A 26105-nucleotide genomic window follows, 5' to 3' on the forward strand; every position below is an offset into this window, starting at 1 on the left:
TTAATTGCTTTATTATGTATATTTTTGTAGTAAAAAATTATTTTTTTCAATTGGAAATAAGAAATTTTCTCTGCCGGTAAACACATTAGTGCAATATTCAAGTCTACTTTTTTTTCTTTTCAAAAAATGTATGATATATTTTTCCTTTTTCTGTTATAAACTGAAATGTATATTATTTTTATACGACTGCTATGTGCTCTCACTCAATGCTTTTTTATTCTCAAAAAGTAGCAAAAATATTTACTTTTAAACAAATTTTTGAAAATTTTAATGGAATATTTAATATTTGTAATCAGTATTGAAGCTGCATCAGTGTGATAATAATATCCATCCAGAGTAATAAGTAAAAGGAAAGAAACTGTTCCACTTTTGGAATTAGTACTCTCATAGTAAGGTAGCTGGATAGTTGGACATTTTCCAGCTGACTGTTGCTGTCTCAGTAATTTAAAAAAAAAAATTGTGCACACATTGATCCAAATCAGTTGTTAATTATTTTATCTTTTTTCGCTGAATAGACAATTCCGTTTCTTTATAGCTTTGTAAAACAAACGTAATTAAATTATTTAATGAATTGGGATTTGGGGGTTTGATGTTTTATAGATGTTCTAGTTTTTATGAATGTCTGCTGAAAAAAAAAATACTTGTAAAAAAGGATGAACTGTTTTGGAAAAGCAGTTGTTTGTGTGTCTGGTATCCTTTTCAAGAAATTTTTTTTAAAAAAGATGATGATGAATGTGTATAAAAGATATTTTATGTAACATGGGAGAAAAAAAGACATTTTTTCTATGACTAAAAGTACTAAATCTATTACAACACAGAAGTTGTACTTTTCAGTTCCAAGGCCAGTCCGAGATGATCCTACCGCTACTGGTTGCTTTCTAACACAATATTCCATTCTAGACACTTTTTTTGAAATCATTTGCATGCAAAATAAATCTTTTACGATATTTTTCGAATTTCAAAAACTTTCATGTGATATATTATACTCTTGTAATTTAATTGATGGTAAGGACAACTTGTTAAAAGCATTCATCATTTTTGGAAGAAATGAAATTTTACTTAAGTAAATGGATTTTATTATTGAATTAACTGCATTTTTCTGATGAGACTTATTTATAAAAAGTGTAGATCATATATTTTGATAGGATTAAATTGCTTTTTTCAAACATTCTAATTCAGCAGTGAGTTAAGAAAGAGTTATTTTTATTTCTGTACAGTAAAGTCTATTAAATCAATATCTATTAGAAGTTTAACTCTACAATTTGCATTTCTCTTTCAGAATTTTATTTATTTTTTTAATTTATTTATTTTTGTTCTTTCTGAAATATAAATAAATGCCAATACAAATGAGATGACCAGCACTAGGCCCAGCTAGACTGGTCCTAGTCAATTTATTAATCCCTAATGAAGACCAGTGACCCTCTTTAAGCTTCCTACCCTTTTGCTCATTACAGCCTCTTCCGGTAAGCTGTTCCATGTGCCCTCAACCCTACTTTAGTAGTAATTTTTCCTATTCCAGGTGAGCCTGAGATTTGAATTGCTAAATAATGGTCCCTCATCCTGCTTTCCGTGCAAGAAATTTAACTTGTTAACATCTTTAATTTTTAAAAATTTAAACAACTGAATGATGTCCTTTCTAACTCTCTTTTGCTCCCGGCTATACATATTAAGCTTTTTAAGTCTGGTATCATAATTTAAATCTGTAAGTTCCCTTACTAGTCTAGTAGCCCTTCCCTGAACCATTTTCAATAAAGAAATGTCTTTTTTAGGATAAGGAGACGAAAACTGAACAGCATACTCCAAATGAGGTTGTTCCAAGCTTTTCTGATACCAAACCTAAAAAATCGAATTGACTGCATTCATAAGTTAAATATTAATATTTTAAACAATTAAACATCTAATCACTATCCCAGCCACAATATGCTTTCTGGGGGGGGGGGGATTCCATGAACTACACACATGTAAGTATTACCTTTTAAGATGTTGGTTTAAAATTGATAATATGGTTAAAACCCAAGAATTCTGATGTGATTTTACCCCTCCCCTTGTTGTGCTTTGTCATTAATAATAACATGGAATGTTTTTACAGATTATTTTGAGCTAAATGTTTGAAAACTACAATTTTCTTTTTCAAAAAATGTATGTTTTAGCCCTAGTGAAATTATAGTCAGGGTCGTCCAAACGGGGGGGCAATGCCACAAAATGAGGGGCGCCGCGAGGCGCCTCTCGTTTCGACGGAATACGAAGACATTCACACGAAATGAGAGGTGCGGTGCCCCTCATCGTATAAAATGCCCCAATTGCAAGTCTCCAAAACATTCGTTTAATTTGTACCATTGAAGCAGATACAATTTCTGAAAATATTAAAATCAAACAAAAGGCACTTCTCCTTTATCTAGTTCTCACCAAATTTGCATGAATTCTGCCCCTGCGTGCAGGGACGTAACCAGAAAAAAGATTTAAGGAGCACATTGAAAAAACAAAAAACAACAAAGAAATTTTTTTTTTTGATCTGATAGGGAAAAGGTCAAAAGTTGTCCGGTCAATATTTTGAAACTTTTAATTTTAAAAACGCAATTTTAGCCTTAAAAACTCAATTATAGGCCATATTTATTGATGTTAGGGTAAGGTGGGAGCTCAGAGACTGTTTCTGATCGATTGTTACTTCCTTTTACAAAAAAGGAAGTATTGTATTCGCGAAAAAATTTTCACTCAAAAATCGGCCTTAATATCCATTTTGCTCACCCCCAAATAAGTGTTGAGTTTTTTTTCGACCCGACCACACGTACATATGAACCTAAGAACGTATAGACGCCCAAAATATCCATTTTGAGGTTTCCCAAGTTAATTACAACGAGTTTTCTCGTTACGTCTGCTTGTCATATGTATGTGTATATGTATATGTGTCTGTATGTACATATGGTATGTGTGTATGTATGTTGCATAACTCAAGAACAGTATGTCATAAAAAGTTGAAATTTGGTATGTAGACTCCTAGTGGGGTCTAGTTGTGCACCTCCCCTTTTGGTTGCATTCGGCTGTTTCTAAAGGGGTTTTTTGCCCCTTTTTGTGTGGAAATCATTGTTAATTTCGATGCAAACTCAAGTGGTGTTATAATTTGGCGGGCACTTGGCGTTATATCGCCAGTCTTTTTTCTCGCCAAGTTTTGTCGCCAGATTGGCGACAATTTTTTTTTTTTTTTTTTTTTTTTTTAATCTGTTTTTTATGTGACCATTGTTGGTGATATTTAGAGAGTTAACTCTTGAATCACATTAAAATTGCAATAATGGAGAAATAACATTAAATGGGTGTAAAAGGAAGTCATGTGATGCACACATCAGCTCGTTTTTTAAATAAATTGAAATCAATTCCTTCTCCCCCTGCACATTTCCGAAATTTGAATTTTCAAAAACGAAACTTTAGACAAACTTTGAAGATTTTATGGATAGGAGGGTCTGGAGCATTTTCCCAGGAAAATTGTTCAGAATTATGGTCCATATAATTTTAGCAATATTTTACATTCAGGGGCTGTTTCGCTTACATTTTTTGCAAGTGTCTTTTAAAAAACCCATTGCTTGTGGTATTAAAGAAAGGCGGCATAAGAACCCTTGCTCGAATATTTTTTATACTCAAGTCTTAAAACGCAATTTGTAAGGCCATATTTTGTAATATTAGGGCTAGTGATTTTTCGAAATTAGAGCTCCAAAAACGAAATTCTGAGCGATTTACGATGTTGTTGAGTATTTGTGAGCTTCTCCCTAAAACTTACAAATATTTGATGCAAAAGAATAACATCTTTGCTTTTAACGTACATGAAAGCTGGTATTAAGTTGGTACAAGTAAAACCAAAAAAACTCTTGAAAAGAATCATTGGATGAGTCCAAATCGAAATTAAATTTGGATGTAATTTACTTCTATAAATACATTTTCTATTTATAATCAGAAAATTATTTATTCATTCTTAGTTTGATCAATATAAATAACCAATTCTGTTTTAATTGTTTGTTTTTTGTCTAGTGAAATAACATTTTACTAGATAAATATTTGGATTTTTAATATTTCCATTTTTCAAAAAGTTTTTGAGGCATTAATGTTTTACATATATTAGAAACAGATTCATTGCTTATGTGTTAGTTTGTAATAGCCCTCTGATTTTTCTGTTCATTAATACGTAAAAAATTCATATCTGACGCGTTCACGCATTATGCACTGATGTTATAACTAACTTGATTTTTTTTTCACGTAAAGGGGGTAGGGTGCACCAGGAAACTTTCGCCCCGGGCGCTGTCAGCTCTTCGAAGGGCTCTGATTATAGTCTTGGCCCTATCTCCCTATTTCTCCTCTAACTTTGAGCTGTGTCAAGAACCCTTATTTTCCTTAAAAAAGAACATTAAGATGTCGAAAAGATTGTTACCAAAATTAGCATATTCATGTGACATTCCTCAAAAGCCAAATTTGTCACTTAAGAACAAATATGCATCTTTTGAATGAAATAGGGAAAATGTGTCAGCTTTTATCTGGGTCAAATGAATGATCTGTCTTGAACATTTTGGTGACCACTTGTCATAACTGATTATCCAATTTGAAAAGCCCCCTGATTGTCCCTGCTCACTTTGCTCACCTACTCCCATCCACCACTGGCTGTGTTTCAATGCCGCTTGCCGGGTGTGACAGCTGATGATTTTATGCTTTTTCCCCTGGATGTCCTGCATTCAACGGTACCTGTATTAAGCTGATAGACATTGACAGCCCGAAAGAGATAATGTTACAGACACACTCAGGCTTTAATAGTATAGATGTTGCTAATCTAATATAAATCAACTGGATGAGTTATTTCATACAAACAAACTCTCAAAATAGCTGACAAAAACATTCCATGGTACTTCCTTGCTATTTTAAGTTCAAGCATGCTTTTTCAAATTTTGAAATAACTTTAAAATTCTTTTAACTTTACTAAAATTAAAATTGTGTGTGCGTGAATACCAAATTTTCACACAAAATCTAATGTTAAAGGTTTGTAATTTTAAAATGTCCAACTGTGTTTACTTATGTGTATTTAATGATTTATTGTTTTGAAACACAAATGGAATCTCATGCTTTTATGAATTATTTTGTGCTTGTGATCTTGAATCAAATATCTACTTGTCTTTTATTGCACACACAAAATCTTTCATTTGTTTGAATTTCATTTCATGTAGTAAATTATGAATGAAATTCGGTTCGACATATTTTCAAAAAAGGATTTTTTTTTATGTCATTTTTCAAGCTTGGCAATTTAATCCATAATTTCTGGTCAACATCTTCTTTTGAGAACTTTTACAGTCTACTATTTCTGTGCGTTATTATTGAAAAAAAGGCTTAAGTAGAGTTAATGCCATCCATTGTAAGTGCCTGCCAGTATTTTAAAAGTCCATTTTTAAAACTTAAAGGATTGTATGATCATTGAAAACTTTGTAAGTTGCAAAGTTGTAACTTAACATGTACACTAGTTTTTTAAAATATTCTTATCCTATTTATTAAACTGTAGTGTTTCATTGGTAATTTCTACATTTTCATTTAGAGTAGTTCTTTCGGCAGGATTTTAACTTGTTGTGGATTTGAAAAAAAAAAGCATTAAAGGAAACTAACTTTGGTTAATTACAGTTCCATCCACTTAAGTGCCTGCCTAATTCTAAAATAACTTGCCAAAAACATCATCTAATGTTAAAGTTTCACTAATGTTTGGAATTTTGTCTTTCAATAATAACATTAAAACTTAAATATGTGATTTTACTATTCAATAGTATTAGCTAAATAACAGTATTTTTCTTATGTATGTGTGTATATCTTTGAACTTTGAAATGTAAAATACTGTATAAAATTTTCTAACTTGATCAATAAATTTTAATATTGATTTTTACCTATCAATTTGAATCTTAAACATATATTTTTACATACATTATTTTAATATTTTTAGTGTCTAATAGCATTTTTCACAATTAACCAATCTCTTGTTCATATAAATTTTTTAACCTTCTACATCGGTGGTCTCCAACCCTGTGCTCTCCGCTCAATCACGATCATAAAAATGTTTCAATCTTTTAAAAATGCTATGTGAAACATTTCTCATTTTTACTACTAGCCCCATAAAGGGAAATGACATATAACACTAATAAAATCACTAAGCGAAATGCGACTGATTTCTTTTAAATAGCATTTTTATCTGTTTAATATCATTGAGTCAATGGACACACAGCCCCACCCCTTATTTTTTGCCAATCCTTTTGCTTACTAAGAAAGCAAATGTAACCGAACTATCGACATACATTTCATAACTTGTTGAAGTACTGTAAACGCAGGCTACTTTGGCCCAGATTTTGGAACTTGACTCATTCTTTTCTCAATTTTGTAACTATTCATATTTCCGAGCTGTGGAAACTTGTTTTACACATCTAGAGATATCTTAATTTAATTTTTGAATAGTGATCAGTTTATTTCCAGGTATTTTTACCCTTTATTATTGTTTTTTATTTGGGCCAATGTTACCCTTGTGTTTGGGTTACTTTTACCCAAAGTGATTTCCCCTATTTAAAATCATTGTAAAACTAACTAGAGCCAAAGAAAGACATGTGCCCAAGGGGAAAAATATTTATTTGAAAGAAAAATACATTTTACAAGAAGTTTGACACATATGTTGTTTTAAGGGTTTTTTTTTTTTTTTTTTTTAAATATGTGTGCATACCTAGTTATTGTTTCAGAAATTACCAACGCAGAACAGCCATCTTTTCATCAATTTTGGAGGTTGAATAATTTTACTTAGATAACACCATTCTTAAAAACAAAGGGTCCTAAATTTTCGGTCACTTCCAAAACTTTTTGGTACATTCCTTTTTTTTTTTTTTTTCTTTAAATTTGCTTCTTTTCTCGCATGAAAAGCTATCTTTGGAAACCTGAGCTCATTCCATTCTACAATAATAAAATTCCGTAAGCTTTCCAACAAATTTAACAATATTTGCAAGAAGTAGATGCAACTGGGTAAATCTTTTTCTAACCCTCCTGCAATTTTGAATTCTTCCTCATCTTCCATAATGAAAGCCATGCAACTGAGCCCTGATGAATTGAGTCTGCAATCTTTCTCTTTATCCGTTGCCGAGAACTCCGGGGAAGGGGGGAGTTCTTGTGTTTTTCTTGTTTAAATTTTAGCTATTCTTGACTTTTCCAAATATCTCTGGCAGATTTTTTTCAAGTTTTTATGCTGGACCAACATAGGCCGTAAATTTTAGGTTAAGAGATATGTTGTCATTGTCAAATTTAAAAAAAAAACCTAAACAGAAATGAGAAGTACAACTATACTAGGGCATAGAGTATTAAATAATGCTCATAAATAGGTACTTAAACTCTTAGCTGATGTAGAACTGCTTCTACATGAAGAAGTTTGAGAGGTTATGAAGGCACATGTTAGCACAAGGAACGCAGAACCATTAGTGTTGCTTCTTCAGCTGAGCTATAGAACTGCTTGGTACACATAATTGAGTGCTTGGGGATGCTCTCTAGTGGAATTTGTCATCAGATGAGAGTTCAGTGGCGCACCCACGGAGGGGGCTAAGGGGCTTAAGCTCCTCCCAGATGAAATTCAGAAATGGCCTTAACCTCCTTGACCAGACCTAAGGGAATGTCTAAAACTGCATCTTTTGGCCTATAATTTTGGGAATTTTAAGAAATATTTGAAAATTACTCTTCTTAAAATACGGCTGCTGTAAAACTCTTTTCCCAACAATCGATTTTTCTCCCCACAGAGAAGTCAGCCTCTTTCTTTAAAAAGAAAGTATTTGTTGCAGCTTTCTTTGTTCAATGTTTTTTCCTAATTTGAGCATAATTAAGTTGGTGTGTATCTTTTATGATTTACAAATTTAAACTGATTTTATGGAAGTGGTTCGCAGCGCAATTTCTTCTTCCCTAAAATTTTATAAAGTTGGTATATAATTAAAATAAAAATTGCAATAAAGCAAAAATTTAAAAAAAAATCTACATACATTTGGCAAAGGTTGAAAAAAAAGTAATTTTGCTTCTCTATTCACTTATCAGAGTTCCTTTAAAAAATTTGAGCACCTCCCAGAAAAAATTCTGAGTGAGCCACTGTGAGAGTTCCAGGATATAATAGATAGAATTAAAATTTCAATTCTTGAAAAACGCATCACATAAACTGAAATTGTGTTACAGTGCTGTATACTTGTGTGAATTACTGCTTAGGACGACCACAAAGTGTAACTTCCAGATAAAGGAATATCATCATACCTTTTAATTACTAAGCAATTCCCAAATGCAACGACAAAAATTTTATTTAATTATTTCTTCTGATATTTTGACTATACCCTTTTCAAATTCTCTTTTTTTTTCTGTCCCTTTCTTTTGTTTTAATTTTTCTTTATTTTCTATCTTACTTCAGCTACTCTTTTTGATTTCCCTATGGCATTAAGGTAAAGCTGACATCAGCACATTTAGTACTGATATGATTTGCTACCTGGGCTCTGGGCAACTATAATCGAATGCTATGATAATTATTGCGAAGAAGCAACACTCAAAGTTTGTTTTTCTCACTTTTTTGAAATTAAGATGCTTTTTCTGGCACCCTTATGAAATCATTGTTTATTGTCGTAACACCACCATCAAAACGTCTTTACATTAAGATTTTTCAAATTGACGCGGTTTGAGTGAGGAGTAATGGCATCAATCTGCAGTGGAATGCACCTGATTATTATTTTTTTTTTTTTTGGAATAGGGGCTTTAAGCATATTTTTAATTAGTCCTGCTTTGTTTTTAAACCAAACAAAAATATTATGCAAATATTGAGAACTTGACAAAATTGAAACAAAACCAGCAATTCAGAATTTTACATGGTGAATGATTGCGTTCAGAAAGATCATGGAATTTTCTTTATAAATTAAATTAAGGTTTTAGCAGAAAAGAGAAAAAGAAATTTTGTTTATTTGCATTTCAACAAAGCTGAATAAATATTGAAAAGGACAAAGAAGTTTATTTCTCACAAATGATGCATAAAGATTGCATTTTTTACTATATAGAAGATCCTAGAAGCATGAAAATTGCAAATAAATGAGCTCTTTAAATTGAAATAACTTAAGAAATGCATTTTCATTAAGCAACAATGGACTAATATTAATAATTAACTGCATGACCGTTAGAATTTTGGCCCTTGTTTGGAAAAAAAAACTTTTGTGGAAAATATTTGCAAATTTTCTACATTATAACTTTTGAAAAATATTAGAATTTTCAGACTCCATGGTTTCCCAGTTCCATCGTTTCACCCTCTCTGAATAGTTCAGATGACAGAAACTTGACTGTTGTTAAGCAAATCACTTTTCACCCAAAAACAAAAGTAGAGAAATGTTATTCCATCATTTAAGCTGTTTGCTAACTGCTCTTTAAAAGCAATGGAGTGGATTGGTGTGTAGTAAAAGACAAAGGAAGTTTTTTTTTTTTTTTTTTTTTGAAAGAAAAAGATGATGAAATGGAGGTAAAAAATAATGGGTTTCTTAAGAGCAAATAAGTAACGAATAAGCTGAAAAATACCTCAAGTATTTTCGAATGAAAAAATGCTTTGGAAAAAAAAATGTCTGAAAAAGTACCTCTGGTGAAAATAGGTTGCTTTTTAACCTGTTTTTTGCTTGAAAAAGTCTGCAAAGTCATGTAGAGACAAAAAAAAGTTGCATTTAAGTAGCCTGTGGCAACTCTGCTCATAGACACTAATAATTCTGTACTTACCATTTTTAATTTATTTTATTTTTATTTTTTTATTGAAGACTTCGACACAAGTCATTTTGCCACGTCAACTCAAAAGCTTTAATCCATTTGCATCCAATTCGATTCATGCTGTTTCAGTTTGGCATCTCTTATTATTTTTAATCACATGCAATTCAAGAATGCCGGTATTTGAACTGCCGATCACGCAAATAACGGTGCTGATCACTGTGGCAAATTATTTAATCTCTTAAATCAAATTAATAAAATAGAGATAAAATAAGATAAGTAGGTTTAAGGTAGCAGGTAGGTTAAGGTAGGTAAGTTAAAATAGCTTCCAACTTTTAAAATAATTAAAAAAGTTACAAGATGCAAAAGGATTGAAATTTGAAACACAGTATACAATTTTCAGCAAAGCACCAGTTCAATAACTGCAAGGTTCCAAAGATGTGATTTTCATTGAGAAAATTCAGTATAGTGAAGATCTTTAAAAAGTTGATTCTTTTGAGGTTGGTTTTGCAAAAAACAAAGTTTGCCAAAATAATCGGATTTTAGTAACATACAAATAAAATCGGAAAAACTGGAAAATGGCCGCAAAAAAATTTTTTGACAAGATTTTTTTTTATGTACCTTTTCAAAATAAATTACAAAAATCAAGAACTAAAGACGCATTTTAACATTTTTCAAACTCTTGAAAAAAAAACTTTTTATTTCAAGCAGTTTTCAAGGTTTTTTACAGCAAACAAACCAAGTTCAAAATTAGTGTGTATATGGAGAATGCTACACCCTCCCTGTTGAAATTATGGGCAAACAAATCAATTTACTCAAAAAAAAATTTAAGATTCCATTACCTCCTGTAGGCATCGACTCCCAAACCGTCCTTGAGGCAAGTGCTGAATTATTCCCAGATGTTTCACCTTAGTTGAATTTAATGTTTTTTTGTTCTCATAAATGTTTAATCATATTCAACCAGTCTGATACCTTGGCATCGTGTGAGTTTTCCGCCTGATGTCACTGTTAGGTTTCAAGGTTAGTTCTTCAATACCCAATTTGAAAAACTGAGTATAATTTTTGGAGGATATTAAAAGAAATTGGCAAAAAAACTAGTAATAATGTGTCTACTTCTTTCACCATTTACTAGTCACAGCATTTTTTACGAAGCAAAGCAAAGTCTTCAACCACCCTTAGTAATCTTCCTTTAAGTTTGTATATAAAATTTTATTTATATTTTTTTTAAACAAGATGAAAATGTTAAATAAATTCAATACTGATAAATGCTTTATGTGCTATTTATTGTTTTGAAGAAAAGATAGATGCCAAAAGTTAGTTTTAAAAAACACAATTTCACGCTCTTTGGTGATGAAAGTAGGAGAATCTCCACCCTCCACTCCCCTGGATTTTTTTTTTTTTTTTTTTTTTTGCTCAAATTGAAGTCTTTACAGTTTGCCAACTGATCAGGGAAACTACCCCCAATTGCTCGGCAAAGTGTTAAAAATACTGTATTTTTGGTGGTGTTAAGAGAAAAGGGTGCAGAGCCTCCTCCTTGGTGAAGTTTTCAAAAATAAAAGTCAAAAATTGCAATTATTGGTAGCAAAAGAGAATGTTGAGGTTCCCTCTCAAATTTTTTCCGTAATTTGAAGTTGGTATTAAGATATCTTTGGTGAAATTAGTTGGTCAGAGGCACCTTTCGAAAGTTCTTCGACAAATTCCAAAAAAACGAAATTTGGTAAGCGACGTTTGGGAAGAGCAAGAGGAATTTTCGATAAACTCAATTGGAAATTTTCAAAATTAAACAATTTTTAACAGGCTGTTTTGACCATCTTCAGTAAAGTTGGAGAATCTGGCAGCTCTCCACCAGAATGTTTTCGAGATTGAAGTTTAAAAAGATCAATTTTTGGTTTTGTTTAGATTGAATAAAAGGTTGAGGGCTACCTCCTAAATGTTTTTTTTTTTTTTTTTCCAAGACTTGCAGTCAATTTCAAGATATCTTTGGGATTTGGGACTGTCCGTGGAAAATGCCTAAAAACATAATTTTAAGCTATTTTGAACAATGTTAAGGGAATGTGTATGATTCAGGGGCTCTGCAGAAATTCTTGACATAGAATTCTTACACAATTGTAGGCTATCTTGGAAAACGTAAACCCTGATTTGACCAAAGGTGAAGTGAGATGGCTCTCCTCCCCGAAATTTTTCAAAATTGAAGTCCATGAGCAACTTTAGGATTTTTTCTGCAACAGCAGAAAGAGGTGGATTGAGTGCTTCCCCCCCCCCCCCCACGGAAGTTTTCGAAATTGAACGCAATTTGAATCTACCTTTGGAGAAGTTGAACTACTTGATACCGCTTTCTATAGCTATTATTTTTAGCAGATGCATTACAAGATGTAACTGTTGCGAAAATATTGCCTTGCACAAGTAGAAAAGCAGTCTGTCACTACAGAATGCACCAACTATTTCTGTAAATGTTATCTCAAAGACTTTGGAAAAAAAATTTCAAGCAGATAATGAGCTTTTTCAATTACAAGCTGGGACTACTTCAATACATGAACTTTTTCCAAGTAAAAAATTACTAAGTGCTGATTTAGTTCCCGTTAACATAAAAATTTCAGCATTAGACAAAACCTTTTACGTAGCCCTAGTAAAGCTTCAAAATCAATTTTGTAAGGATCTGATCAACTACCACTGACCTAAAATATCAAGGTTTAATATTTTTTAAATAAAGACTAATCATGGTGGTAACAAAATCTTGGGGAAAAAAAGTTGCCTGATAATTCCTTGATATTGCTCAAAATATTTCCCCTGATTTTATAATCGTAGCAAGCAGGATTTAGTTTGAAAAATATGAGGAAAAACAGATTTTTATGTCAGAAAACAGTAAGATTAACATTTAAAATACTTGAAGGACTAAACTTTTTTTAATTACATTGTGTCCGGTTCAACATTTAACTTGTGATATTTGAAAACTCGCATTCAGAATGATGAGGGAATTTCAATTAAACATTTCTGAATTAAGGTGAAAATAAACTAATGTTATTTACAAGCCTTCTAACAAAGCTTAATAAATCAAAAAAAAAAATTTTATCGAAACGATCATCAGAACTTTTGAGTTAATTAAAATATAATGAAAAAAAACATATTAGATTTCATTTAGTTTTACAAAACTTCATTATTTTCTGTAGGGTTCGATGTCAAAGGTTTGCTGGTTTGTAGCAGCAAAGAATAACTTTAGAATGTTATTTGTTTTAGAATGTTCGTTTCAAAATGAAAAATATTATGGAGGAAAACTTCAGAGGTTTAATGGTTGGACATTATATTTTCCCCTGATATTTTGAGGAATTTTTAAAATACGCTGAAATTTAAATTTCCTCGAGAATTCCCTGATTTTCAGGTTGTATTAACACTCAGCTAATGTCCTGTAATCAGCAGCAGTCATGAGTGCCAATATTTGAAGCTGCAAATTACAGCAATGATTTAACAGACCTGACCGACAAGCTTTTGTCTCTTTTCAAAAATTATGGATTTCATAATGTGAATGTTAAGTATTAGAAAGTAAGTAATACAGAAACACTTTATGAATTAAAATTATGGAACTTCAGTAAGTTGACATCCGCTTAAGTCGAATGCTTTCATGTTCCCTTGGGGTGTCGAGTTATCAAGGTTCCACTTTATATTGTTAAAATAAAAAACAAAACAGCTATAGTTGAGGCGAACCTAACCTGTCAACCTTGTAATGCTGTGATTAGGCTCTGAATAGCCTTCACAATGCTGCCAGGTTAGGTTTGCCCCAACTATACGAATCATTTATTTTTAAAGCATTGATCGAAAATAGAAATTTAACTGAAATTTAATAGTTTGTTCTATTATAGGCGCCCATTACCTCTCCTTCCACCACGAATACCGGACAGACCTCAAGCTGGAAAACTCATCTGAAGAAAAATGAATGTCAGATTCAAATTGCCACTAAGCATTCCCAGGACCGCTTTTGGTGTCTGCTGGGGCAACACTTAAAAGTTTTGTTCACCAAGAGAGAACAACAGTTGAAGGGCTTGCTGCAAAAAGGTGGTAGCTCCAATTTTCAAAAGGTTCAGATGAAAGTTAAAACACCAAATTACATGGTGACCCCTCTTTATTAAGAAGCGTATAAGGGGAGTAATTAAAATATGAAAAAGAAAAAAAAGAATGTTTTAAGCTTTAATGCAGGCCTTTTGAAAAAATTGAAATTGGAATTACCCTCTTTTTTGCCGCAAGCCCATCAATTTGCAAATCAAATGGCATAGAGAAGCAGTTGAACGAGAGAACAAATAAAAATAAGTACTGCTGGATAGTGCTTTCAAATTCGGAGTCCTTTTCGCTAGATTTTGTACAAATGACTTTGATGTGCTGAGCTGTAAATATGGCTTAATGCCTTGTTATTTTTTTACACATTTTATTTGTTAACTTAATGAAAAAAAAAAAGTTTTGAAAACATTTTTTTGTTTTGTTTCATCAATATAGGCTATAAGTCATATGCATCTACATTTATGATTTTGTACCATTAAAATTCACATCAATATTATTAGTAATATAACTGCTTTTTGTTTTTCTTAAGTGCATATTTTTAATTCCCTTTTATCGAAAGTGGGCTGCAAGAGTAAACACTTGGTTTTCTAGAAGGACAGCTTCGAGAGAAACTTATACATTTTACAGATCTCCGGCTAAACAAAAAAGATTAACTTTAGAATCGCATTTGATTGTTTTTAATTCATAGATCAACTCTCCCTGAGCAAATTTGCTATGAAATAATTCTCTTATCACTTCATAATTATATATGAAGGGCAAAAGAGAATATGAAAAGGCTGGATCATTCAATACCTACATGACATTTTATAGCAAACAGGGGAAGAAAGGTACTTTTCATTGTAGTTATGTCACTTGAATTGTTTACTTTGTTGAAAATTTAAAAATTACGTTTACATATTTACATACTTTTTCTAGTTTTATATTTTGATGAAATTTTTAATGTTTATTTATGACTCAAATATATTAATTTGGCTGATTATTCTACATGTACTGCTTTTATAGTATGTTCTGATTAATTTACTTTTAATGGCTTAATTTAATTGTTTAGTACATAATTTAGTTCATTAAAAAAGCCAAAACAATGTATGGTCACGCCAAATAAGTACTTTCCATGAAACTTTAACTCAACATTGCAGTAATAAATAAAATGAAAAAGAATCGGAAATATTAGAAATGCAGTCCAACAAACCTGTAACGAAAAATTATCAGAAGAAACAAATTCCATTCATACAACATGTTTCTATACCATGAAAATTAATACTGAAAACTTGGTGTTGAAATGAATTGATACAAAGTAAAACAAATATTTTATTGTTTTGTTTTACAAGAAAACATATTTACAAATAACTTTTTACACAATAATACCTTTCTCCATTAAGAATCATTTGCAAAAACTATACATAAGCATGAAATGAGTACACTTACCCTCAAAAGTGACAAGCTAATGATTTTTAATTCAAATTTTGCACATTTCAGGCGGTTGAAGGGTAATTAGAACTGAAGATTAAAATTTTGCTTTTTTAGTAATCCCGATCTATTTGCAAAAAATATATATATACAATAATAAAATGAAACATTCAAGACTTACATGATGTTTTATTAGTATTACTCAAAGGTTTTTAACTAAAAAAAAGAGACGAAAGCTATTCTAAAGAACTTAAATGTTATCAAATGCTTGATAGTTCAAATCAAAGAAGCCAAATATGTATCCAAGTGACTCAAATCAATGAAGACTATGATTTCCTAATTTAAAAATATTTTTACATGCAAAATTAATAATAGTTTTAAAATATTTCAAAAGAAAATTGGATTACACAACTATGTTTTTTACTCAGATATGTGAATTTATAAAAATATTTGACTCTTCATGGTGACTATGTAAAAATTGAATTTAGAAGTTTTCATCTGATGTAATTCAGTTCATTTGAAATGAATTAACTTTTGAGAACTGCATTCATCTTCAATTCTCTGCTGCTATGGTAGCACAGTAATAGTAATTTAGCAGGAGATTCGAATCTCAACAAAACTGCTCACAGTTCAGAAGGCATGGCTCAGTAGTATGCAGCAGGAGGAAACTAAGCAATTCATGACTTTAAAATTCAACATCAAAAATGGCATCTTCTAAAACCGAAGATTGTGTTTGTATTTTATCATATAGCTGTAAAAAAAAAATAATACAATGGATTAAAACACAGCAATGAAAACTCCAGAAACAATGCTAAATATTTAGTACCTAAACATAAATTCAAATTTGAAATTCAAATAAAGGTTTAAAGTTCTGTTTTTGCTCCTTAGAGGCCATTCACAAATGATGTCATGCTTTGAGGGGAGGAGAGGGAGATTCCTACAATTGATAATGACAAAAGAAAGGGGGAAAGTGAGACAGGGGAAAAAGGGAGTCACACTTTTTTTAAAGAAAAAAAAATGTGTGACACCATTTATGAACAACCATTTGCTGAATTGCACTTTTGAGTTAGTGTAAATCAGTAGTGCCATGCAGGATCTCTATGCAGCCCGCAAAGCTGGCCTTTGTGTAAGGTGATCATAAGTCCTGTTTTAAACGGGACAGCCCCATTTTTAAGCAGCATGTCCCAGTCTCTGCACATTGTGTTGGGACGCAGAAGTGTCCGCTTTTCTTGAAGTTATCAAACTACTCTAGCAAATTGAAAGGGAAGAGAAGATCAGCATAAGAAACTTGAGAGCAGATGATAAAAGAGAGTGGAGATCAAGTTAGCTACATAAAGCAAAAAAATGACAGTAACCAATCAAGCAAAGCTTGACCATGCAGTTTAGTAGCTCAGTGTGTAGAAAATGGTTATCCTTATTTCCATAATTGGCAAATGCCAATTCGGCTTTTTTTATGTATCACACACACCACAAATTAAAAGAATATCAAAGTAGCAGTTATTATGCCACCTTAAAAATTGTGTGGTTAGAAAAGCGTTACAAATATTCAAGTGGTTATACAATTGAAGCTTTTAAAAATTATCCAAAGGTGGTGCAGTTTTTACACATGTCAGCTATTTTTCGCTAATTTTCAGCAGTGTCTTGACTGTTAGCAAGACTTTTCATGTGATATCCCTGGTCTGAGAGAGGGAAATAGAAAACAGGTGTCAAAGTTCTCTGATTAGGTTTTATTATTAGTAGTGATTGACAAAAGTATTAAATTATATGTTTGTCTATTGAAATCTGAGCTATCATGAGGAAGCCATCTGAAGGGGGCATTTCTACTAAAGGCACTAAATTATCCACGCAGGTTTTTAAATGCCATTAAATGGGAAAACGATTGAATGTGAAGGAAAAAGTATCATTTTAACTAACTATATATTTCTTATTTGAAGAACAAAAAAGAAAATTCACATAATAATGCAATCAAAATTCAAGTTTATTACAATTTATTAAATTTACAGAACATTTTCTGACTTGTAAGATATATGTTAAACAAATTTATTATTTATATTTGTAGTTATATGGTTCAAAACATGACATAAAAAGTTATTATGTGAAGGTTACATGTTTGAACCCAGAATTAAAGTTTTAATAGTCTACTGGCAGCCATTTTAAGTGCTCTCCTTTATTGGGAACTATAGTGGTACCCGCACGGCTTTGCCCGTAGTTGAAAATTAAAGGTCCTTCGGTTCACCTGTATATTTCAAATAATGGATAACGAATTTCTTGCCAATTGGCTATGTTCATTCGCTCTCCCATTCCATGTCATGATAATTTCGTAATTTACTCGTCCATCTTGTTATAATTTTGCTCCGGAAAATGTTCTTAAAATATAAATAGAAAAAGAATAAAATCGAATTTTCGAAAAATCGCTTCGAGGTGCACACCCCCATGCTACAAACTAACTTTGCCAAATTTCATGAAAATCGGCAGAACGGTGTAGGCACTATGCGCGTCACAGACATCCAGACAGAGAGACTTTCTGCTTTATTATTCAGGGGTCTGTCCAGGATTTTTCACTGGGTCCGTTTTTTGTGAAAAATCAAATAGTTTTGTGAAAAATGAATTAATTTTGTGAAAAATCAAATAATTTCGCAAAATTTTTTTTTTTTTTTTGTTAAAACGAAATTTTAGAATGATGGCACAAACTGCATCAATTAAACTTAAAGTTGAGTGTTTTCCTCTTCTATGTCGAGAAAATCATTCTGGAGTGGTCTGATATTTGGCGGGGGGGGGGGGGGGGACATCGCTCTCTCAAGTATCAATATTTATCTACCATTCTACATTATGTTAAATTATACTAGAAATATTTCGGTACAGTATTTAAAATAATTGTAACAAAAAAATAAATTTAAAAAAAATAAAATTCAGAATAGGGTTCAGCATTTAACTTTTTGACCCAAGACACTTAAAAAGCACAGAATTTCGTTTAAAACTTATAAATTCCGTGATTTTAACAAAAATAAAAAGATATTTTAATTGTTTACCTCTTAACAAAGCGTAACAATCATCAAAAATTTTAAAAATCGGATTACCGTAGCGGATGCAAAGAGATCGCAATTCTCAAAGTGAAGGCATCAAAAGTATAAAAACGGCTTGTGAAAGAAATATTTTTGATAAAATTATTTTAAAATTGCATTTTAGAGTCCTATGATAAACATTTCATTAATATCTGTGGAAACAGTTGAAGCAAAAAAAAAATAATAATAATAATAATAATAATAATAAATAAATAAATAAATAAATAACATGAAATAAACCATCTATTCAGCATTTTAATTTTGACTTAATAACAGAAAATGGAATTTTGCTTTAAAAACTTGAAATGAAAGTTCTAACAGAAATAAAAAGACTTTTCATTTATTTGCATCCTAATAAAGCGAAGTCAGCTTGAAAAAAGAACAAAATATGATTCTCATATCGGATGTTAAAAGATTGCATTTTTCAAAATGTAGACTTCTAAAAAAAAAAAAGAAACGGTAATTAAAAGAGTTTATTTAAAGTTAATCATCCTTGTTAGCATCGAAAAATCAAAACCCATATAATTTTCTCCCAAAATAACAAACATCCCACCGCTATCACCGTAAAAACGCAAATATTGACAAGCTGGTAAAATGATGAGAATATTTTCTAATCAAGTCATTATAAAGGTTCAACGCCAGACGCTAAGTGGTGATAATTTTGAAGTTGGTAACCCTATCTGAAGCGATCATATTTTTTCCCCCACTCTTACTATCCCTTTGCAGTTCTAAGTTCATTTCGCAAATATATATTATTATTGTTTATTAAATCATGAGAGGGGAGAAAAGTGCTTACCAATGCCTTTTCAGAAAAGCTTACAACAGGACCGCTGCTAATTAGCTGTGATAAAACAAACAACCATTATATTTATTTGGCAGTAGCAATTATTTATCGCTTGAAGGAGCATCGAGCATCGCTTGAAGGAGCATGGAGCATCGCAAGAGTGCCGATTTTTTTTTTTTTTTTTTTTTTTTTCCAAAATTTGCCGATTTTGTATAATCTGATCTCTCTAATTTGACTTGAAAACAGGTTCAAAAAATTATCGGTTTATACACAGAAATATGCGGTTTATACACAGAAATATGCGTTATTTTACTTTCAGATTTGCTCTTTCAATAAACAATTTGTGAAAGATCCGATCTTGTTTATCAGAATTTTGTGAAGGGTCCGTTTTGTTTGATCGGGATTTTGTAAAAGGTCCGTTTTGGTTGATCGGATTTTTGTGAAGGGTCCGTTAACGGACCCAAATATCCTCTGGCCAGACCCCTGTTATTAGTAAAAATTTTCAATTTGCTGAATGAAGGTCTGGTCCCGATCACTTCATTTTTAATCGAGGTCCCACTGTAATAACTCCAAGTATAAAATAAAACTAATAATATGTACTTACTTGTCTAAAATTTCCCAAAATTTCAATAAATTAGCTCTATCTAAATGACGTTTATGTCTGTTTAATTCAATGATATGAACAGCCCACTTTCCAACATTTGCATCCAATTTCATTTCAATCCATTTCAGATGAAATGCTTTAACTGCAAAATTAAAAAAAAACAATAGTATGAGAAAGGACAGGGTTTCTGTACATGAAATTAAACAAAAATATTCACCATAAACAATAAATATTGCGGGGGGGGGGGGATATAGAGTGAAGGAATGATTTGTTTGAAAAAATATTTTGCTTCAATATATTTTTTGGGAATATTGTAAACAAAGCCCCTACCCAGTATTCTTGCTCCGGTACAGAAGTTTAATATCTGAAGTTTGAAAGTACTGTTACAAATTTAAAATTAGAAACATAATTGATTATTTCAGAAAAGGCATAAGTCTAATGGATTTTTGTAGGACTTACGCCCTATATGAAATAATCAATTCAATTGAAGATCCACACAAATCTTAATTGAAAACACATTTTAATTTTACACAAAGGTCAAAACAAAATTCTCCATCACTGATCCATCTCATCAGACTTCCCACCTTACTTCACTTTACCTCTGCAGTCCAACTTCATCCTCTATTAAGGGGTTACAGTACCTCAAAAATGATGAAACAATCAAAAAAATTTTTATTGCTTATTTCAAAACTAAAAACTATTCTGAACACAGGAAAAAAGTTTCATTGCTTTAGTTCAAATATTTAAAAAGTTATGAGTGGTTTTAGGCCATGCTCGTTATGTGTTCTTATGCAAAAGAAAAACTTTAAACTGCTTTTTCTTGATGATGGTATTTTTGTGTTTTCATGTCATTAGAATCCCTAAGGATTTTTTTTCTATTAGAGATACAGCTTTAAAGTAATACCTTTTGCAATTGGGATAACATATTTGACAAAACTGTGCATTGGATAAGCATTTTATAAATTATTTAAATGTTTAGAGCATGTTAAACCTTTAAAAACCAATTTAAAAAAAATGATTTTTTACATAATTAATCACAGAAAATTTTCTAATAAACTCATAAGCAAATGAATGCACAGATTTTTAGAGATGATTATAGTGATCGTTTAGCAAAAAAAAATTTAATTAGTGCAAAAATAAAAAAGCCTTAGGAATTTCAAAAAATTGAAATTTTTCTCAATTTTTTGAATTTTTTAAAAAAGTAGGCAATCTTTTTAAATTTTGAAATTAAATTATTGATTAAGAAATAAGTATGCATGTTATGGTTTCAAAGAAATATAAAATTTACTTAGATTTAAAAAAAATGTTTGAAAGGTACCGTGACCTCTTAAGAAATCGAAAAGTTCATCTAATAACTTGTTGCAGAAAAAAAACAGATATCATGCTGCTTATATTTTATGTAAGTGAAATTCTTATTTAAAAAATGAAATTCAAAGAAAATTATTTGTGTCAAATTTTTCAGTGTGGAAGTAAATTATTATAGCAAATACATTTTAAGGAAAATTTTCCATCAAAACAGTATTTTTAGAACTTTATAAATGTATATACTAGGAATCTCAGGTGAACAAAACATCAGTTAATAAAATTAATCTTTGTGCAAGAATTGAACATATAAATAAATATAGTGAATCTTGTTTTTAGACTTTGGGTACACTTTTCTGTGTTGTTATCAAGTTTTATGTTACTGGGAAATAGCCATTTGATTTCACGCAAAATTTATTTATGCATGACTTGCATTAAATTCACTGAATATTAATTAAATTTATGTTAAATATAAAAAAGATTACTCATATGAAATTAAATTATTCATCATTATTAAAATATTTTTTGTGAATGTTTTCCACAACCATAGGAAAAAGTATATAATCTTTCAAACATACAATCACTCTATTCCCTGTTAGTTCTATACATTTCAATTTCAAACTTTACTCATATTGCATAATGATGCACAATTACTATTTCAGCAATCGACTTTGTAATGCACATAACTTACTCTTTGCAAAGATTTCTACAGGATTACCATTCCATGGCCAACCTTTAAACTGCCAAGCTGGTCCTTGAACAAAAACAGCAACAACTCGATCCCTATAAATATATGCCATCAGTAGTTAGACCCTTAATAAAACTTCTGTTTTACAAATTTCTCCCTTTTCTTAAAATTTAAGCTTTAATAATGCATACCATTCATCATCCATCAATTTTTGAGGATTGTCAATAACTCTGTATGGTACAGATGTACCACCTTCTTTTCTTCTTTGTATTAAGACTTCATTTTCTCGTTTACAACCTTGAGTTTTTTTCTCATTGGTATCAACATACCTTAATATTAAAAGTAAAAAAATTGCAATGAAATTTTGACCAAATTCAACTTATCACAATCATTAAAACTTTGCGGGAAATAAGCATACACCACTTTCAATTTAAAGCAGATTCACTACAGAACACAAAAGAGAATAATTTTAAAGTTTAGTCAATCCCATGAGAATTGTAAAAATAAATAAATAAATAAATTTTTAATACAGCCATAACAATATTATGAATAAAATATTTTAATCTCACGAGCATTAATCAATTCAGCTGTAAGGGGAAATTTTTGAAAACAATTTGCAAACTCTACATACTTACACTCATATTGTCTGAAAGTTTAAACAATTGAAAAAAATAAACAAGCATTCAGGTGAATAAAAATCTAAGTAATATCTGTGAACAAAGAAAAATGTATGGGACACTAACTATTGAATCACATAATTTAATTTAAATTTTGACACTAATACTTGTTTTACAAAAATAATATCCAATGGAATGATTTGTCTGTGATGCATGTTATGGTATAATTAATTATTGTTAAGTGAGAAAATGCATTTAGAAAGAAAAAGCTCTTCAATAAATTTTGTGAAGATTTTAAAAATGAATGCCATTTACAACATTTACCTTAAATCTTGCAACAAATCTTTTGCATTGTACATAGTAATCAGTGATGTAGTAGCAGCAGGAATAATTATTATAGGTGTTTTCGACACTAAAAGAAAAAGTAAAATTAAAAATCAGGTTTAAAATTGCATGATGACAGGAAAAATGTAAAAAATAACTTGCCTCTTTTTGTAACTTGACGGACAGTATTCATCACAGGAAGTGGTTTCTCTGGTTGAGGTAAAGGTGTAACTGGTCGTTTAGGTTGACTTCCTTCAGTTACAGACTTCAAAGTCATACCATGGTATGTGCCCATTGTATCAATCTTAAAACCCTCAGTTTCTGAAATGCAAAAGAAAGAAGAAAAGGAAAATAAATACATTATATTTATTAACAGTACAGCTCCCTTTGAAAACATTAATGATAACAAAAAAAAAAGTGATTGCATTATCTTATAAAATTTGTACGGTATTAAAAGCTATTAACTTTAGCAGTAAAATTATGAAGCATTTACTAACTGATGCATCTGATATAATGTTCACATATGTTTAAAAAAATCATTAGCAATATCATGATAACCTAATGAACTTTTTCAAAAAAATAAAATTATGCACTTTTTTTTTTTTGATTGGTCAAAGAAGCTAATAAAAGTTTGCATGACAAGGGCACTCATATGCAGAACTTTAAGGCGGGGTCTCAAAAATTTTCCCCATGGTTCAGCAGAATATTTTCCCCATGGAAACCGATTTCAGTACAGTTAAGAGATATTAAAATTTGATATTTTTAATTGCTTATTCATTAGTGGCTGATTTTTTTTTTTTTTTCACATTTTTGCAGAGAAAAAAAGCACTAAAAGCAAGAAAGTTCTTATTTCTGGGGGGGGAGGCTCCCTACATGGCGCCCTTGTTACATGGTGGTCCAAAAGAAACTTCATCTGTATATTAAGCCCTAGTGACCTTATCCGCTGAACTACATGAGATACTTTTGCACGAGAAGCAAAATGAATTACAGAGCAAAAAATGCATGTATTAATTAGTAAACAGTAAGTATTAAATATGTGCACAGCAAAACACACTAGTATAACAATTCTAGAAAGAACAAACATACCTTCTTTACTTCTAAACCTTTCTTGATCATACCTATTGTATACTACAGGCTGGGTCATTGGACGTATTGGTGTAGTCTAATAAAAGAAAAGAATGTTAATGCAGCCATTTGATTACATTTTTTGACAAGTTTTCCACTGAAATAATCAGGATTACTAACTCTTGGTGTTTGTATAGGTTCAATTCTCATTTTGTTTCCACCTTCTTCTCTGGCTTTGATGCTTTGGAGCACTGGAAAAAGGCTTTTGGCAAAATTCTAAAAAATAAAGGAATAAATCACTCGCACACACAAATAGCAAGAAATAAAACATAAAACTTACATTAAACCCACAAGAAATATTTCAAGAGTGATTGATTACCAGATTAGAAATCAAGTTTTCAGATAATAAAAGGTGGAAATGAAAGCAAATGGAGCATTAAAAAATTATGTGGAGTCGTGAACTCATGAGATATCAAGTGTGACATACCGCTTGACTTAGATGACATGAAAACAATGTCAAATACAGTAGAATACCTTTATAACGCCGACCTATATAACGCAATTCTCTACAAATCACACAACTTTTCCGATGTAAACAATAAGTTTTGCAGTTAAAAAAACCCTTAATTCCAACTTGCAAACATAAAAATTCAACGGCAAATTAAATTTTGAAATACGTTTTCATCTTTCCATCTTAATTCAAAGCTTTTAAGTGAAAATTAGTATTTACAGGGGGGGGGGAGGGGAATGCCAGATTGCTCAAGAAAATGCAGTAGTTATGCAAACCATGAAGCTAGCAGAAGTGCAGGGTAGTTCACTTTCTTTTGATTGCGAAACCTATTTTTCTATTGTATAATTAGTGCTTTAGTACTCATTGCAGTTAGAACTTATTCTGAAAAGCAATATAGACATATTCTGAATATCAGTTTGAAATTTTGGGAAATGATCTATGCAATGCAAAACTTGTATAACGCAAAAGCTCAGGTCCCTAGGTGTGCGTTATAATGGTCTTCTACTGTAATTGCATTTTAAAGAATGTTTGCAGGCTGATTCAAATGGGTTAACAAAATGCTCATCTCAAAAAGATCCAAACAACACAAAAAACAGGTTTCAACTATAACTGTTAAAACTTAAATCAAATGCTTCAAAGTTAAAAATGGTTTATAACAAATAAGTTTTTTTTTTAAACGGCAGCACACATTAACAGAGTGAGGCAAAATAACTGAGACAAACAAGTTTTAATAAAGTTATATTAACAAAATATAACAAATAATAAAAAGAGTAGACTTTTACCCATAAGTTAATTTAATAGGTAATAAAGGGCTGCCCTTTGTGGTAATGCAGAAGCGCAAATCCGTATTGAAATTTTCAGCTGTGGGACACAAGTCTAATGCATGTACTTACAAATAATATTCCTTACTTGGTTCTAGGTTATAAATTTCCGTAAATAAAACCAAATGAAACTTTAAATGCTTATTCATGAGATTCAAAGTAAGCCACAATTGATAAGATAGAATTGTGAAACAATAAGTTTAGCTAGTACAAAGAAGAAAGTTACGTCACAATGAGATTATGCAATGGCTTGCTGACCGATTTTCAAAAAGGAGAGCGAGCCACGTAACAGTTTTATAAAACCCTGTCGTCATGAGACTTCATAATGCATTACGAGCTTGTTGGACAGCTAGGAGCTTCTCATTAACGAATAGCAATCTCGTCCAGTGCTGAAGTGCAGTCCATTTTAAAAGTTTCCAGCATCTCTGGAACTACATGAATTTGTTTTCTTCAGTGAGAAACTGAACCTTTTGGAACTTGCAAGGCTTAAGTCCAACCTCAGTTTTTCCCATTAGCCACACTGATTGGTCACTTACTCCCATCAATCTTCCTCATGGAACCTTCACTCTCATGAGAGATTTATGGCCGAGGGATCCATGATGTCATAGAGAGAGGAGTACGCAACAGAGGCACATTCACAGTGAGTGTTATGCGCTCAAAGAAGTCTGCTAAGCCACGAAATGTCCATGTGTTTTCAACAGTTTACTCCGCTTTGTTTGCTTACAGAATGGACGACACCAAAGTAGCAGCTGCATTTGCAATGTGTGTATGTAGTCATCATAAGTACCTGCATTTTCATCACACCAAGAAGGCATAAAAGAAGTTGAGAAAGGAGAGTGTGATCAGGGTCAGATTTGGAAATGTGGAGGCCCCGGGGCAACGAAGGAGTGGAGGCCAGTAATCAGGGTTCGAAAAGATCATCATATTTTCGAAAATATCCGATACTTTGATATATATATTCGAATATTTTGATATATATGTATATATCCGATATTTTCGACCCGTGAAAGTTAGGATATTTTGTAAACATTTTATTGTAGGTGGGCCCCTCTGTTGTGGAGGCCCTGGGGCAGTAGCCCCGGCTGCACTCCCCTAAATTCAGCCCTGAGTGTGGTTGTCAAACATGCAT

At 31.3% G+C, this 26105-nt stretch overlaps 2 protein-coding genes across 2 annotated transcripts in view; one reads left to right on the plus strand and one right to left on the minus strand.

The window, feature by feature from the left end:
- Positions 1-14267, plus strand: part of LOC129222291 (dynamin-like) — a 63244-nt gene extending 48977 nt beyond the window's left edge. Inside the window, exon 19 of the mRNA XM_054856777.1 lies at positions 13599-14267. Coding sequence (XP_054712752.1) covers positions 13599-13662 — 64 coding nt within the window. The 3' untranslated portion in view covers positions 13663-14267. The remainder of the gene's footprint in view (positions 1-13598) is intronic.
- An 819-nt stretch (positions 14268-15086) lies between these two features.
- Positions 15087-26105, minus strand: part of LOC129222075 (parafibromin-like) — a 75044-nt gene continuing 64025 nt past the window's right edge. The window contains exons 8-15 of the mRNA XM_054856506.1: positions 23825-23920; positions 23666-23741; positions 22742-22900; positions 22580-22667; positions 21830-21967; positions 21642-21733; positions 19649-19790; positions 15087-15949 (exon numbers count right to left, since the gene is read on the minus strand). Coding sequence (XP_054712481.1) covers positions 15913-15949; positions 19649-19790; positions 21642-21733; positions 21830-21967; positions 22580-22667; positions 22742-22900; positions 23666-23741; positions 23825-23920 — 828 coding nt within the window. The 3' untranslated portion in view covers positions 15087-15912. The remainder of the gene's footprint in view (positions 15950-19648; positions 19791-21641; positions 21734-21829; positions 21968-22579; positions 22668-22741; positions 22901-23665; positions 23742-23824; positions 23921-26105) is intronic.

The sequence above is a fragment of the Uloborus diversus genome, chromosome 5 (assembly GCF_026930045.1).
Source record: "Uloborus diversus isolate 005 chromosome 5, Udiv.v.3.1, whole genome shotgun sequence".
Classification (NCBI taxonomy): domain Eukaryota; kingdom Metazoa; phylum Arthropoda; class Arachnida; order Araneae; family Uloboridae; genus Uloborus; species Uloborus diversus.